The 13,357-nt window shown below is 44.3% G+C and overlaps 1 protein-coding gene across 2 annotated transcripts; it reads right to left on the bottom strand.

The window, feature by feature from the left end:
* Positions 1-418: 418 nt before the first annotated feature.
* sik1 (salt-inducible kinase 1) lies at positions 419-9,884 on the bottom strand. 2 transcript variants are annotated; one of them, XM_034574284.1, is made up of 16 exons: positions 9,746-9,884; positions 9,062-9,262; positions 8,857-8,973; positions 5,554-5,617; positions 5,271-5,432; positions 4,316-4,440; positions 4,092-4,215; positions 3,777-3,997; positions 3,224-3,373; positions 3,011-3,121; positions 2,700-2,925; positions 2,352-2,606; positions 2,031-2,220; positions 1,530-1,857; positions 1,237-1,457; positions 419-1,199 (listed from the first exon to the last, which is right to left on the bottom strand). In XM_034574284.1, exons 2-15 carry the CDS (start codon positions 9,212-9,214, stop codon positions 1,269-1,271), a joined length of 2,415 nt encoding a protein of 804 aa, XP_034430175.1. In that variant the 5' UTR covers positions 9,215-9,262; positions 9,746-9,884; the 3' UTR covers positions 419-1,199; positions 1,237-1,268. The 2 variants fall into 2 exon arrangements, with proteins under 2 accessions (XP_034430175.1, XP_034430174.1); XM_034574283.1 differs by having other exon boundaries at positions 419-1,457.
* Positions 9,885-13,357: the final 3,473 nt, after the last annotated feature.

Consider the following 13,357-nt stretch of genomic DNA (forward strand, 5'->3'; position numbering starts at 1 on the left):
GTGCTGTTCACTCTTTGGTTAAAAAAAACAAAAACACACCCAAGAATGCTGCGTGCAGAAACAGCCTTTTGAAATGCCTTCTAGTCTCTTCCTCTCCATTTCTACAGTGTCAAGTTATTCAGTAACGTAGCTCGTACCGTTTGTAGTCAGCTAGCTAGCACAGCAAGGTCAAACAGACAAGTTGAAAATCAAACAAGCCTCAGGCATTTACATTTTGACCATCCTATGTAGAGTCTTGCCTTTCCTGTGTATTTCAATGTGAAATATTGCACTGTTCCCACAGTCTCTGCCTTGTCCACATGAAAAATGTCATTCCTCTTGTATTCTGGGAGCGACGTGTTGTTTAAAGTATTTTTTCTGTTTCCAAATTCTTGCCTGAGGAGGTAGTAAAAGCATCTAACAAGAAGTGCTTATCCACATACTGTACGTAAGGTGCTATCGGGCTGACTGATGTACCTATTGTGCTTAGCTCAATCAGCGACACTCTCTCTTCCTTTAGTTTTGGCTGATGAGGACGCAGCAGTCTTTTTGCAGCTTGAGGTAAAAGCAGCATCTGCGTAGCTATAATAATCCTGCACAGAAGAAAAAAAATGAAATCACAGTTTCAATACAAACCAAAATTGACCCCATAAGTGAATGTATGTAAGCTTAGGACACTATAATGCATGTTCATTGCACTGCTACAGAGAGATGTGTCTTTAGAAAGGCGAACATTGTGGGGGAAATGAAAAACAAAAAGGAAAGAGAGAATTTTGGTCTTCTGTCCAGTCAAGTGAAAAAACATCGAGAACAGGAAATGACACTAAAAAAAGAATGAGGAAGATGGAGCCTTCTTTTTTCAGAAAATGAAAAAGTAGACTTAGACAGCATCAACACATGAGACATAACACATCGGCTAACGTCAGCTCTCACTTCATTCAAGTGAGTCCGTCAGGAGGCTGGATGAGAGTCTTTCAGTCTATTATTGCTTCTCTGGCTGCCTGATACAGATTGAACACCTCATCCAGAGTTTGGTTATTGCTTAGTCTTTAGCTTATATGATATCAAAAGCATAAACACAACATACACACATGTGTACGAGATGTGTAGCCCGTGATGGTAAATAAAGTGTACGTTTTTCGGTTGCATTTGTTCTTTCTCCTTTCCTTCCTTCCTCTTGTTCTTTTATCTCTTCTTCTTCTTTTTCTTCTTCTTCTGGGCTCAAAATCAAGTCATGTTTGCTGTCTCCACAGAGAGAGCAGTTGTTGGTCTCGAACATGGCGGACGTTCTACTTCACCATCACACAGCTACTGAGCTGCTTCTGCCCGGCCCGTCCCAACTCCTGCATGTCGGGCTCTGTGCCGGAGGCCCCAGCCAGGCTCCACACCACCGGCTTGGACAGGATGGGGGAGGTGCCCTGCGTTGCAGACTGGGGCTGCTGCTGGAGGCTGGAGTGGGGATGAGGGTTGGGTCGCTGCTGGAGGCTGGAGTGGGGATGAGGGTTGGGTCGCTGCTGGAGGCTGGAGTGGGGATGAGGGTTGGGTCGCTGGCTGATGTGCAGGCGAGCCTCGAGAAGGTAAGCAGCGGAGGCCACGGGGGACAGCGAGGATGAGTAGCAGGACGAGGAGGATGAGGAGCAGACGCTGGAGGAAGTCTCGAGGGTTTGCTGCCAGGGGCTTTGCTGTGCACCCACTGAAGGTGGTTGAGGAGGCAGGGTGGAGGTGGTGGGGGTGTCAAACATGGAGGAGGAAGCAAACACTGTTGTGGGCGGAGGAGAGGGCGACTGCTGCTGCGCCAGAAAGAGCAAGGGATTCTGGGTAGGTCCAGTCTGAGCTGCTTGGACCTGAGGCTGCGGCTGGTGTTGGATCTGCAGCATCCTGAAAAACAGAGACAGAAGATCGGACCTATTATAGGGGATGACTGTTTCGAAACCATAGTTCCCAAAATGCTTGGGGGCATATACAAAGGGAGTATGATTTTTTTTCCTGAGGTTATTTCCTTACACTTTCGACAACTTCGGCGCTTCAGGATCCAATATTTAAGCGCTCACCTTTGCTGGTGCAGCACCTCCTCCAGCATGTTGCGGTGCTCAGAGAGGGCGGGACCCATTGAACCTCGGCTGCCGCGGTTAAAGGAGAGGGGAGGAACAACCTGCCTCGTCAGACCCTTGATCTTATTTAATCCCAGAAGACCTTTAGTGCGTGTGTTTTTCCTCAGCTGCTGGCGGAAAGCTTTGAGGCCTGCAGAAAGAGCATGGGAAAGTGTTACACAGTGCTACTACTCTGATCCTTCACTGTGACACAGTAGATGTGAGAAAAACTTGAATCGGATTAAACAGTCGATGCTTGAGTTCACGATCCTGCTCCTGTACCTTGTGTAAGAGAGGTGTCAGAGGCTCGGCGACCCTCCTGGAAGCTGGCGGCGGGCAGGCTGCCCTGGGAGGGGGGGAGGAGGTGGGAGGAGAGGTTCAGAGGAGCTCCTGCCGGCAGCAGAGCTCCACCTTCAGCCCCAGAGGCTGGATGTGTTGACATCTCACCCATAGAAGCCTGTAAAGTAGGGGCGGGACTGGATGAGGACTTCAGACAGCTGTCAGAGGAGGCACCATCAGAGGGACTAACCACGATACCTACATTTAAAAGAACAGTGAAGGAGTTAGTTTAAGTGGTGCCGATAGAGCGAGGATTAAAATGTGCCTTTGACATATTTCTGTCATACTCACATGGAGGGTTGCACTGGTGGAAACGGGCCGACACCTCAGCCAGAGTGTGTCGGCGGTAGGTGGTGGTGGGAGGGAGCAGGGGCCCAAGAGCTTGCGATGCCTCCTCCTCCTCCAGGTCTCGGGGTCGCACCTCCTCGCTGATGCTCGTCTCCAGCAGGCTGTTGGGTGAAATGGAGCGATTCCAGAGCAATCTGTTAAGGCTGGCCTCCACTGGAAACACCACACGCTGAAACAGAGGCAGGACGACCGTGAGCCACTGAGGGGGACGTCTGAGCTGCTCGATGCTGTCAAGTTTTAGTGAATGTGTTTACCTGGAACAATCCCCCTTGATCACACTCCATCTCCGGGTACACAGGGGGAGTATTTTTGGCCGGAATTGAAAACGCTGTGGTCCTAAAGCTGCCAGTGGACTCCATTATGACCTGGGGGCAAACAGAAAGCACACAGCGTTTCAGACTTCGAGTACATTTTGCAGGTTGGATCAGGACTAGTCTGAGCTCGGTACACCCAGCTGGAGTGCTCACCTCTGGGCCAGTGGAGTCGGAGGTGCTCCTGGGTCTCTGGCTCCAGGTTCCACACTGGCGGCTGAGCTGCTGGGTGCGATGCTCTCTCACTCTCTCCAGCAGCAGATAGTATATAGCCGAGAAGTGATTGTAGCTGCTGCTCTGCAGAGACTGAGGGGAAAAGGACGGAGACAGTAGATTAGCGGTTTGGCCACTTTGTTTACTTTCTGTCGCTCCTAAACCGAGTTTATATCCATCCCTCAGTCTCTTTATAGCTTTCCTCGGCCCTCCACCTCTGTGTTCGTCTTTGAGTGAAAGCCTGGGACGACTATAAAAATAATCTGTTTGGTGACAACAAAGCGAGAAGTCGTTTCTGCTTTTGAAAATAGAAGGATAACTGTCCTAGAAAGCTGAGTGATAAAGCATGCAGGGATATATGATGGGCCCTGATGTGATGCCATACATGTCTGACCTCACCTCATGAAACAAGTCTCCTGAAACTGTAAACTCTCTGTTTGTAATGCGACTATAAAATGCCAACAATAAAACACCAATTCTTTTCTCGTTCAGTCACCTCAATAGTCCTCTGACGGTCGATGCCCAGTGTGTTCATGATGCCCAGCACGGGTTCACTGTAGTCGCCCAGGTTTGAGTTGTACTCGGTGAGCGAGTGGCTGAGGGTGTTTTGGGCGGCCGTTGGGTCCGCCAGCATCCAGCGGTGCTGCTTGATCTGGGCCATGCTGATTCTCTTGGCTGGGTCCACCACCAGCATCTTACGGATCAGGTTTTCACAGTCTGGAGCGCAGGAGAAACAAATGGTTGTGAGCAATTTGCATTTAGATAGACTTGGTAATAGGCAGTAATCATCAGATGTCAGAGTGATGGATACCTTGGGACATGAAGAAGGGGATTCTGAATCGTCCCTCTGTGACTCTCTGTCTGAGCGCAGGAAGGCTGGGTCCGTCGAATGGAAGAGAGCCGCACACAAGAACGTAAAGAACGACACCGAGGCTCTGTTAAGAAATAGCGAAAAAGAAAACGTTAAGTTTTTTAAATGTTGATGGTTACCTTTTATTGATTCATGACATCTACAGTCTCTTTATGCAAACTTACCCAAATGTCAAGATGAGGCCCCTCATACTCTTTTCCTTCAAACACCTCAGGGGCGGCGTAAGGCGGGCTGCCACACCATGTAGACAGAGGCTCCCCTGCGTTGTAGAAGTTTCCGAATCCAAAGTCTAGAAGACACAGGAGGAGACACACCACAGTTGTGTTATTTAAACTTGTTTGCTTTCTCTGCATTCCAGCGTGAGCTGCTCAGGGCACTGGGCACAGATGTGATTTATTCCTTTCACCACGGTGTCTCTATGTAATTTGTCATCCTGATGATGAAGCATTCACAGGCTAGACCATATCAAGCTAATCTTAACATATCCTCTTATCCTTTCTCACAAAAGACCAGTTGTCTGGCTCTGCAATAAGAGTTGAGCAGGAATATTTCTTTATGCAAAAGTGTCTGTTTGTGCTTCAAAGTCATTTCAACTGTTCAACATTAGTGAATTATTTGCACTTAATTAGCAGAAAGGCAGCACGACAATGTTTTAAAAGCACAGGAATCCAACTGTCTCCGGGCGAAAACTGAAGAGAATACTGATGTGAGATCAGATTAAGGAATGGTTTTCTAATAAATATCAACTCTCCCAGACGATCAAGTGAATGACTAATCTCTGTGGACAATGCAGTTTCTGAGGTTTTTTTTCTAAATATTCTATAGACTGCATCTGCTGCAATTAATATACTTGCATTACATTTTGTATAGATTACCAGTTATTAACAGAGGAGAAGCCTCTTTGTTTTGAGTTGGTGTTGTTCGGTTGATACTTTTAGTCTTTGTTTTTTGATAATGTAGCAACTGTATATACTGTGATATAGTATATCGATGTAAAAGGCTGTATCTCACGATGTTAAAAATGTAAACTTAAATATTGTGGGGAGAAAAAAAATCAACACTCCCATCATGAAGCATCTCGTAACCATGGTAAAGGTGAACAGTGTATGGCAGACCTACCAGCCAGTTTTATATTCATGTTGGCGTCCAGCAACAGGTTCTCGGTTTTTAGGTCGCGGTGGACGATGTGGTGTCGATGGCAGTAGTCCACCGCCGTGAGAATCTGCCAAAACTTATTTCGTGCCTCATCCTCACTCATGCGGCCATTTGAGGTCAGGTGGTCTGCAGGGGAGATAATGTTCCAAAACTGAGTCAAGCATATTGTGGTGCTCCATCTGTCAAAGTATCAGGGTCAACAGATCCCGAATACGCTCTTATTTGCAAATTTGAGAGCTGAACTCACCGAACATCTCTCCGTTGTTTGCGTACTCCGTCACGATGTACAGCATGTCTTTGGTCTCCATGACCTGAGAGGAGGAGAGATGAAAAGAAAACAGTTAATTTTAACTGGGCCATGGGCAGCTGGTGTGACGAAGAATTTGTTTTGTTCCAAGACCTTCCGTTGAGCCTGCTCTAGGCATTTCTTTGAATTGGACATTTTATAACCAGAGAAATCCCCTTCTCATACTTCTCCATAGACTTGTTCCACTCACACAAAACACCCTGGATTTCCATGATATGTCCTGTTGCACAAGCAGGCCGCCAGCAGCTTCCTGTGTGCTTTTGTATCATGTCTGGTTAAAATCCTGTTTATACCCGTAAACTCAGAACCAAACAGTAACACTAAGACAAACATATATTAAATGGTTAGAACTGTTTCCCTGACACTGGTTAGAAGATTGGCACGGAATTTCAAGCTACCCCTTTATTATGATTTCTTAGAAAGGGAGATAAACGCACAGAGGCTGTTTACACGGGTCCCGTCGAAGGTATCACAAAAACCATCAGTGCGATTGCGCAGTGCACTTTGTGGGCCTGGGAGAGACGCTATGACCAATCCTTTTCAGGAGCTCATAGAATGCTCCCATTTCCTGGGAGAGCCCTCAGGAACAAAGCAGTTCCGCTAAAATGGTTCCACAACAAAACAATTTTTCCGTCAGATGACAAAGCCCTGTCTGGGCGACGCTGCCAGCCAGCTCCAGATTAAATGTCACTAAATTCCACTGAATGGTGGAGCGTGATTCTTTTCAAGCCACCAGGCCCCTCAGAAAGCTGAGCAGAGAATGATTCAATGCACAGATGCCTCAGAGCGGTCAGTAGTCTTAATCTGTGAGCTAGGGCAGCTCTCTGGGGCTGTCACCTTGAGGTGCGGATGACGTCATGGCTCTGAAGAACAGGCACAGCACGTCAAGGGCCATCAGCACCCAACCCCCAACCGACTTCCTCCAGAAGGAGGATTAACTCCTTATTATCCAGATTTTGCCATCTTCTTTGCCATTAAGTAGCTTTAAGGATATGTTTTACATTTGTAAACTCTGGGATCTCCACTATAATCTAAAATATTTTTTGATAGGTTTGCACAAATTTATGCTTCATGGCATTTCAGCAAAGTTTCTACCAACCACCCCACCAGTGGGAGCGGGGGATTAAAGAAGATAAAGAGCGGGGTGGTTGCTCGTTGATACAAGGTCAAATAGAGGATGAGACAAAGACAGAGGGAAAGAGTTTTCAATGCTGCTTGACAATAAAGGGGAAAAAAACATTTTGTTCCCATGAGACCACGTGGGAGAGTGGAAACAGCAGCTGATTCATCAGGGCCAGAGGTCTCAGACGGCTCCCCAAAAAACTGCAGCAACAGGATGCAAGACTTGGATCACAAGACGTTCCTGTTACTCACCAAGTACCAAGCATCTGACTAACATTACCTCACCCGAGGGCATGGAGACATTCACAGGGATGCGGGACAGATAGAGGTCACCCAAGTTGGTTTATAGATCCAACGTATACAAATATGATCTAATGGTTCATATTCTCTTCATATGATCACATGTTGAGATCTACAAGTCATTGATAGCGTGTGTTTTTTGGAAATGGGCTTCACTCGAACAAAGAACATTTGACCTCTGACTTGGTTTTTAATTCTAACAAACTCGTTTTGTACGCTTCACACACTTGTGATTGTGACATTAAACATCACTGGCTGACTGACTGAATTCCAACAGCTGTTATATTAGCCCTGAATGGAAACACAGTTAAAACCTCTCAGCTGGTTAACGTCTCTTTGTCCCCTCATCTGAGAGCTGTATTATATATTATTAAACGGAGATTTTAATGTATCATCACTTTGTAATATATCTTACTAATGTCTTTTCTGGTCCTACAATTGTATTATGGTTTACTGATATAATGTTTTAACTTATTTGATTTCTTAACAACATATAATAATGTTTTTTCACATCACTGACCCATATGTTACATGACATATTTCTTGAAAGCACTATTTCGTATTTCTGTAAATAATAAGATGCTGTGGAGGCATTTTAACATCTAACTATCAGTTTCATTATTGCCCAAAGATGCCTTTAAAGTTCTTGTTTGGTTTGACCAAAAAGACAAACCACAATGATATTTAATATTTAGTTGTCACATAAAACAAAGAAAAGCAGCAAATGTTCACAATAAGAAGCTGCAATAAGGAATATCTGGCATTCACTTCAAAAATGAACTAAAGCATCAATTAACAATTATCAAAATATCATTAATTGACTAATTGTTTCTGCTCTATATTGTTCTGATAATGAATTCTCTACACCCAGCTTCTACTGCGTATAAAGGTATATATTGTGAAGCTGTTATTTTTGCATGAAAAATAAGTGAGCACTGTTCACCTTCAGATATGAATTAATTATAGAGTTAAACAAAGGGCAGGAAGAAAAAAAAGGAATTACAAAAAGAGGATTTGTGTGAACATTGTGTTCAGTTTGTTTTGTTTGTTTACCAGCAGGCGTGTGCCACTGCACTCGCAAGGTCGGCTGAGGGGGAAAGAGCGGATTCTTCCCACTAAGTCCTCAATTTGATTAAATGTAAAGCAACGCTGTGGGTAGTCGTACTTCACGTGAAGCGCAGGCACATTGCACAAGTGGGCTTAACGCTCAGACCAGTGGTCAGAGCTTTAACCAGCACTGTCCTGACCGCCCTGTTTCCCATATCTCTGCAGTCACCGCCGACATTATATAAGAGAAAACATCTGAGAAATGCATTGTTCCCTGGTGCCCATGATTATTCTAACTGTGACACAAACACACACAGTCAGGCACACCAACGCACACACACACACACAGGGAAAGGTCAAATGGATTGCACTAATGCCGCTGTGCTGTCCTTATGATTCAATGTGCTCTGAGAGTCAGCAGCTCGAAACAAGCCAGTGCAAACCACCTGGACAACAAATGCCCCTTATTTGTGCCACACACAATGACACTGCTGCATCCACATGTCAACAGTAATGAGGCACAACGCTCTGCACCACAACATTGTTACTGGGGGGAAAACACATTTGTCTTCCACTTTCCAAGCTTTCCGCAACATTGCACTTGACTCCCCTGCACACGGAGCCTTCCCGGCTGCAGGGTTTGGAGACACTGCCTATGTGATACCAGTTGAATAACACACTGCTCCACTCCCACAGCGTTGGGTGCACACACACACACACACACACATGCATGAGAAACAGACACACAGCAGGAAGGTGAAAGATGATACACACCTGGTACAGCTTGATGATATGGGGGTGGTTCAGCAGCTTCATGATCTGCACTTCTCTGTAAATCTTCTCCAGGTTGGAGGGATTCAGCCTGGTCTTATCAATGATCTTTATGGCCACCTGAGAAGAAAAACACAGGAAAATTTAATATATAAGGTTTTACATCTAAAATACACACGGGCCGACACTAAGGAGAAGAGAGGCTGACCTGTGTTTTGGTGACTTTATGTCTGGCCAGTTTCACCACTGCAAAGTTGCCTTTTCCCAACGTGCGGATAATCTCGTAGAAGCCGACCTGCAGCGGTCTTCCCTGGGCAGAGCTGGACTGAGTCCCCCGGCTCTTCTCCGTCATGATCACCATGCTGCACCAGGCCGACGTTACACAGTTGGAATGAATTAAGGCTCGTACCTGCAGAGGCAAAGACAGAGTTGCAGACTAAGTATATCTAGTAGATTCTGATATGAATATTTTACATTAATTGGGCGAATTCTTTTATCCAGGGTTTGCAAAAAAATAAGAGTCAGTATTTGTGGCTCTGTGGTGCAGCAGTGTGAAAACTCTCTTGCATTCATAGTGAGTTCAGTGCATGAGGAAAAGAAGCGTAGAGTCAATAAGGTGCGAAAATGTCCTTTATAGTGAAACAGTATTGGTGAAAATAAAGGTATTTTTAAGCGTAACATTTTTTCCAATTGTTTTGTATTTTTTATTTATTTTTATTTGTTTTTAAGTGTGACATTTTAAACATTTTTTTTTAATGATTCTGAATGTGTTAGTTTTGGCGGATTTAAAAAGCGCAGGAGGTCAAACACAGCCCAAAGTTCCACAGGTGAGAAGTTGAGTTGACTGAAACGCGTTCAGCTGTAAAAGTGACAGTAAAAAGTGCAGTTTTACCTTAAATAGCGGACATGAAGCGTCTCCTCTCGCAGTTCACACGGATCCCAGAGGAAGCGTCAACCATTCCACAACCAGAGACAAGTGTCAACCGGCACCGGCAGAGCGCGGAACAACAGCAGAAGACGCCGCGGAGCAACTTTTCCTCCTCCGTCTCCACTCGGGCTCGGTTGGACTTGTTGTGTCCGGGGCCCGGGACTGCGCTGCGGCCGGCGTGTGGCTCTGCTCTCCGGCGGAATGCGGAGCTGAGGGCTTCTGCTGTCACAAGGGGAACTCCTCCTCCCTTCCTCCCTCCTCCTCCCCACGCCACCATAACAAATTAGATACCCACCTTATTAACGTCACACCCGCGTCAGAGCTCCGCGCTGGGTGCAAGGCCGGGCCCGAGCGCAAGGTACGGGTTGCCGGGCAACCGCGCGGCTCGGCGCACGGTGACGCGTGTGCTGATGGTGGGGTTGCTCTGGAGATGGGGACGATGACGTCAGTCGTGGAGATGTGTCACCACGTGATGTTTCCCTCTGCCGGGGCCGCCGCTCGCGGGCACCCGCTCTCTCACTGCGCCGAGCGACTCCAGCAGCAGCCAAGTTACTGGAGATCCACAGTCAGACTGGATCTGCTGTTTACTTATATGACACCTTGAGTGGTTAGTACATCATTCTACTCTACAGATTCTACTCTACAGATTCTACTCTACAGATTCTACTCTACTCTACTCATCACATATTCTATTCTACTATATTATATCATGCTCAGCTCATCACACTTTCTGTTCTATTCTACTCTACTCTATTCTATTCTATTCTATTCTATTCTATTCTATTCTACTCATGCTCAGCTCATTACACTTTCTGTTCTATTCTATTCTATTATTATGCTCTGCCCACCATGTCTTCTACAATATCCTATTCTATTCTATTCTATTCAGCTCATCACAGCTTCTACTACATTCTATTCTATTCTATTCAGCTCATCACACTGTCTATTATATTCTAATCTATTCTGTTCTGTGTGCTCTGCTCTGCTCTTTTAATTAACTTGAAAAATTAAATAATTAAACAGTAAGTTAATGTTGATTTGTGCTTCATGTGAACTAGACCACCCCCCATTTGCTAACTGTAGTTCGGGCCCAGGCTGATAAGCTGCTTTGGGATTTTGAGGCAGCCTGAGGCTCAGGAAACTCTGCACAGACAGAGGGAAGAATGGATTCTGCTTAATGTCAACAGATTTAGATGAAAATGTCTGCAGTCATTCAAGAAGTGCACGGGCATGTTGTGTGGAGAGGATTGCCTAAAAATATCTCTGAACTCTGATGGTCTGCAGGATGAGAGGATGAAAATTCCTAAAGGATGAGTTGAAAGTCTCATTACTGGTGACAGGATGTGATGTGTGCCAAAGAGGGTGTTAATGACGTGTTGAAACTTTTGCACATGCCACAATTTCTGTAATTTGCCCCCTATTATTATTTATTATTTAATAAAATAAACACAGTATTAATATGTGCAGAAAAGCATTGTCTAATGAATCAGTAATTCTTTTTTATTAAGAAAAATCTACAAAATAAGCTATTATTTAGCCAGGCATTGTCTTTTCTGTTAGTTATGTTGTATTTTTACTTTATACATCAGTATTAAAACTTTATATTATTGTGCCTCAATTTAAGGAACATTGCAAACATTTTTCAAAATCAGAATCATCTACCTCTTACCCTTTTTTTCTGCAAACAGCTATGGTGGTATTAGGGGGCCAGCTGACCATCAGCCTTTCCGAAGGTGGACCAAGAGCTAACACAGAGCGTTTCAGACAAAGGGTGAAAGTGGCACCACTGCAATGTAAAGTTTGAGAAAAATAATGTTTATTTTGAACATTTAAGCATGTTAATCTATTCTAATAGATTGTCAAATTAAAACGATCAATCTGTTGAAAGCCAAAGTATGTGCCTTTTAAAGAAGAAGTCATAAAATTAAATCATAGGAGTCTATTTCTAATAGGTCACCCTTTCTGACGGATTTATGGGTAATAACCCATGGCTTCAGTAACGGCTAATAAATAATGTACTAATTCTTTATAGATTTGCTTTATGCATTGAAGAAGAACAGGTGTTTGGTTAAATGTGCTTTATATTTGGCCATAATCCAATTACAAATGTTAGTAATCCACTTACAATAAATTCTCATATTACTTTGTAATAAAACACCATGTCTTGTTGATGGGTTACACTAGTATTAGTTAATTATATCTAATTAAATTACTGGTCATTGTTTTTAAGCAATAAGTAATACTAATGATACAAACTATAACTGCTAGACTTATTTATAAATAGTGTCTACAACTCCAAATGTAAAAAACCCGAAATGTGACCATAAATAAAGGTTTATGCAGACAGAAATCAATGGCTCTTTAATTGTAGGCTTCCTTCAGATACTCGTGTCTATTCGGATGCTGTTAGAGTTCATTAAACACCGTAAAGCTTATTTGCTCTTTACTCAGTGACTCAGCAATAAATCAGGTCAAAGGAATGTTGTGAAAAGTACAGAAAGCTCCCTCTCTGCTCCCGGCACAAAGCAGGTGGGACAAAAAAGAGGGTGGCACCACTATGACACAGAGAGTGTGAAGCAGTTTGAGAAAGAAAAGACAGACGGAGGGAGGGCAGGGAGAGAGGGAGCGTTTACAAAGGACCAGGAAAAGAGTTGCATGAGAACCACATGACACGTGACACAGAATAGATACGCACATGCTTCTTCTTCTTCTTCTTCTTCTTCTTCTTCTTCTTCTTCTTCTTCTTCTTCTTCTTCTTCTTCTTAGTGTGGTCTATTGGTGGGCAACCAAAGTCAAGGTGCATCACCGCCATAAAAACACACATAAAAGCACATGCTAATACGCAGAAAAATCAAAGTAAAACCACAATGCCATGCTTTGTTGATTTTCTTTTATTTATAAATGTGCTGCAGGTGACCATTAAGAAGTTAATTCAATATTGTAATTATCAGGTTCTGCATCTGGGTTTTTCGTGTTTATACTATCAGATGTCCACACAGCTGTGCTGGTAAATGATAAATCTAAATTACTGCTGATTGCCAGTGGAGCTTCCCTCTTCCCTTGTCTTCTCTCAGATTGAGAACCGGCTGAGGGGATTTTCATGACCAATTTGACCAATCTCTATAGGTCACTGGTGCAGTATCAGAGAGCAAAGGTTGTACCCACTCCTGTATTTGTGTGTGTTTCTGCTCCCATGGGGGGTAATCCTATGAAGCTGGTATGTGAAAGAAGAAATTAGGCTGCATCTAATTATCAAGCCACTGTCTGGTCTGCAACCAGAGACAAAGTTAAAACCAAATAAAAGATGACGGCTATAACACGTAACAGGTGGTGGACAGACTGCAGCATTTCATAACATGCACCACGTCATGGCGGGTGAGAGCAAACACCAAACATCCACCTCAGCACAGAAACAGACTCTCCGCTCCCTCAGTCTGAAATGTTAAAGAAATGCAAACCACATGCAAAATGTTTCAGTTGAAAGGTCACGCAATATTTTGATGCATACTCACAACAAAACCACACAGCCCACTCTACTCCTCATCTCGCTGTCATAACCGAACATCTCTGCCGGAT

This window comes from Hippoglossus hippoglossus, chromosome 21 (genome assembly GCF_009819705.1).
Source record: "Hippoglossus hippoglossus isolate fHipHip1 chromosome 21, fHipHip1.pri, whole genome shotgun sequence".
Taxonomy (NCBI): domain Eukaryota; kingdom Metazoa; phylum Chordata; class Actinopteri; order Pleuronectiformes; family Pleuronectidae; genus Hippoglossus; species Hippoglossus hippoglossus.

Bases quoted from the DNA above. Each gene is read 5' to 3' on its own strand.
- sik1 (XM_034574284.1), bottom strand. From the start codon at position 9,214: ATGGTGATCATGACGGAGAAGAGCCGGGGGACTCAGTCCAGCTCTGCC. The intron at 8,974-9,061 runs GTCAGCCTCTCT...TTTTCTTCTCAG, and splicing joins ATAAAGTCACCAAAACACAG to GTGGCCATAAAGATCATTGA. The intron at 2,221-2,351 runs GTACAGGAGCAG...CTCTTTCTGCAG, and splicing joins TGACACCTCTCTTACACAAG to GCCTCAAAGCTTTCCGCCAG.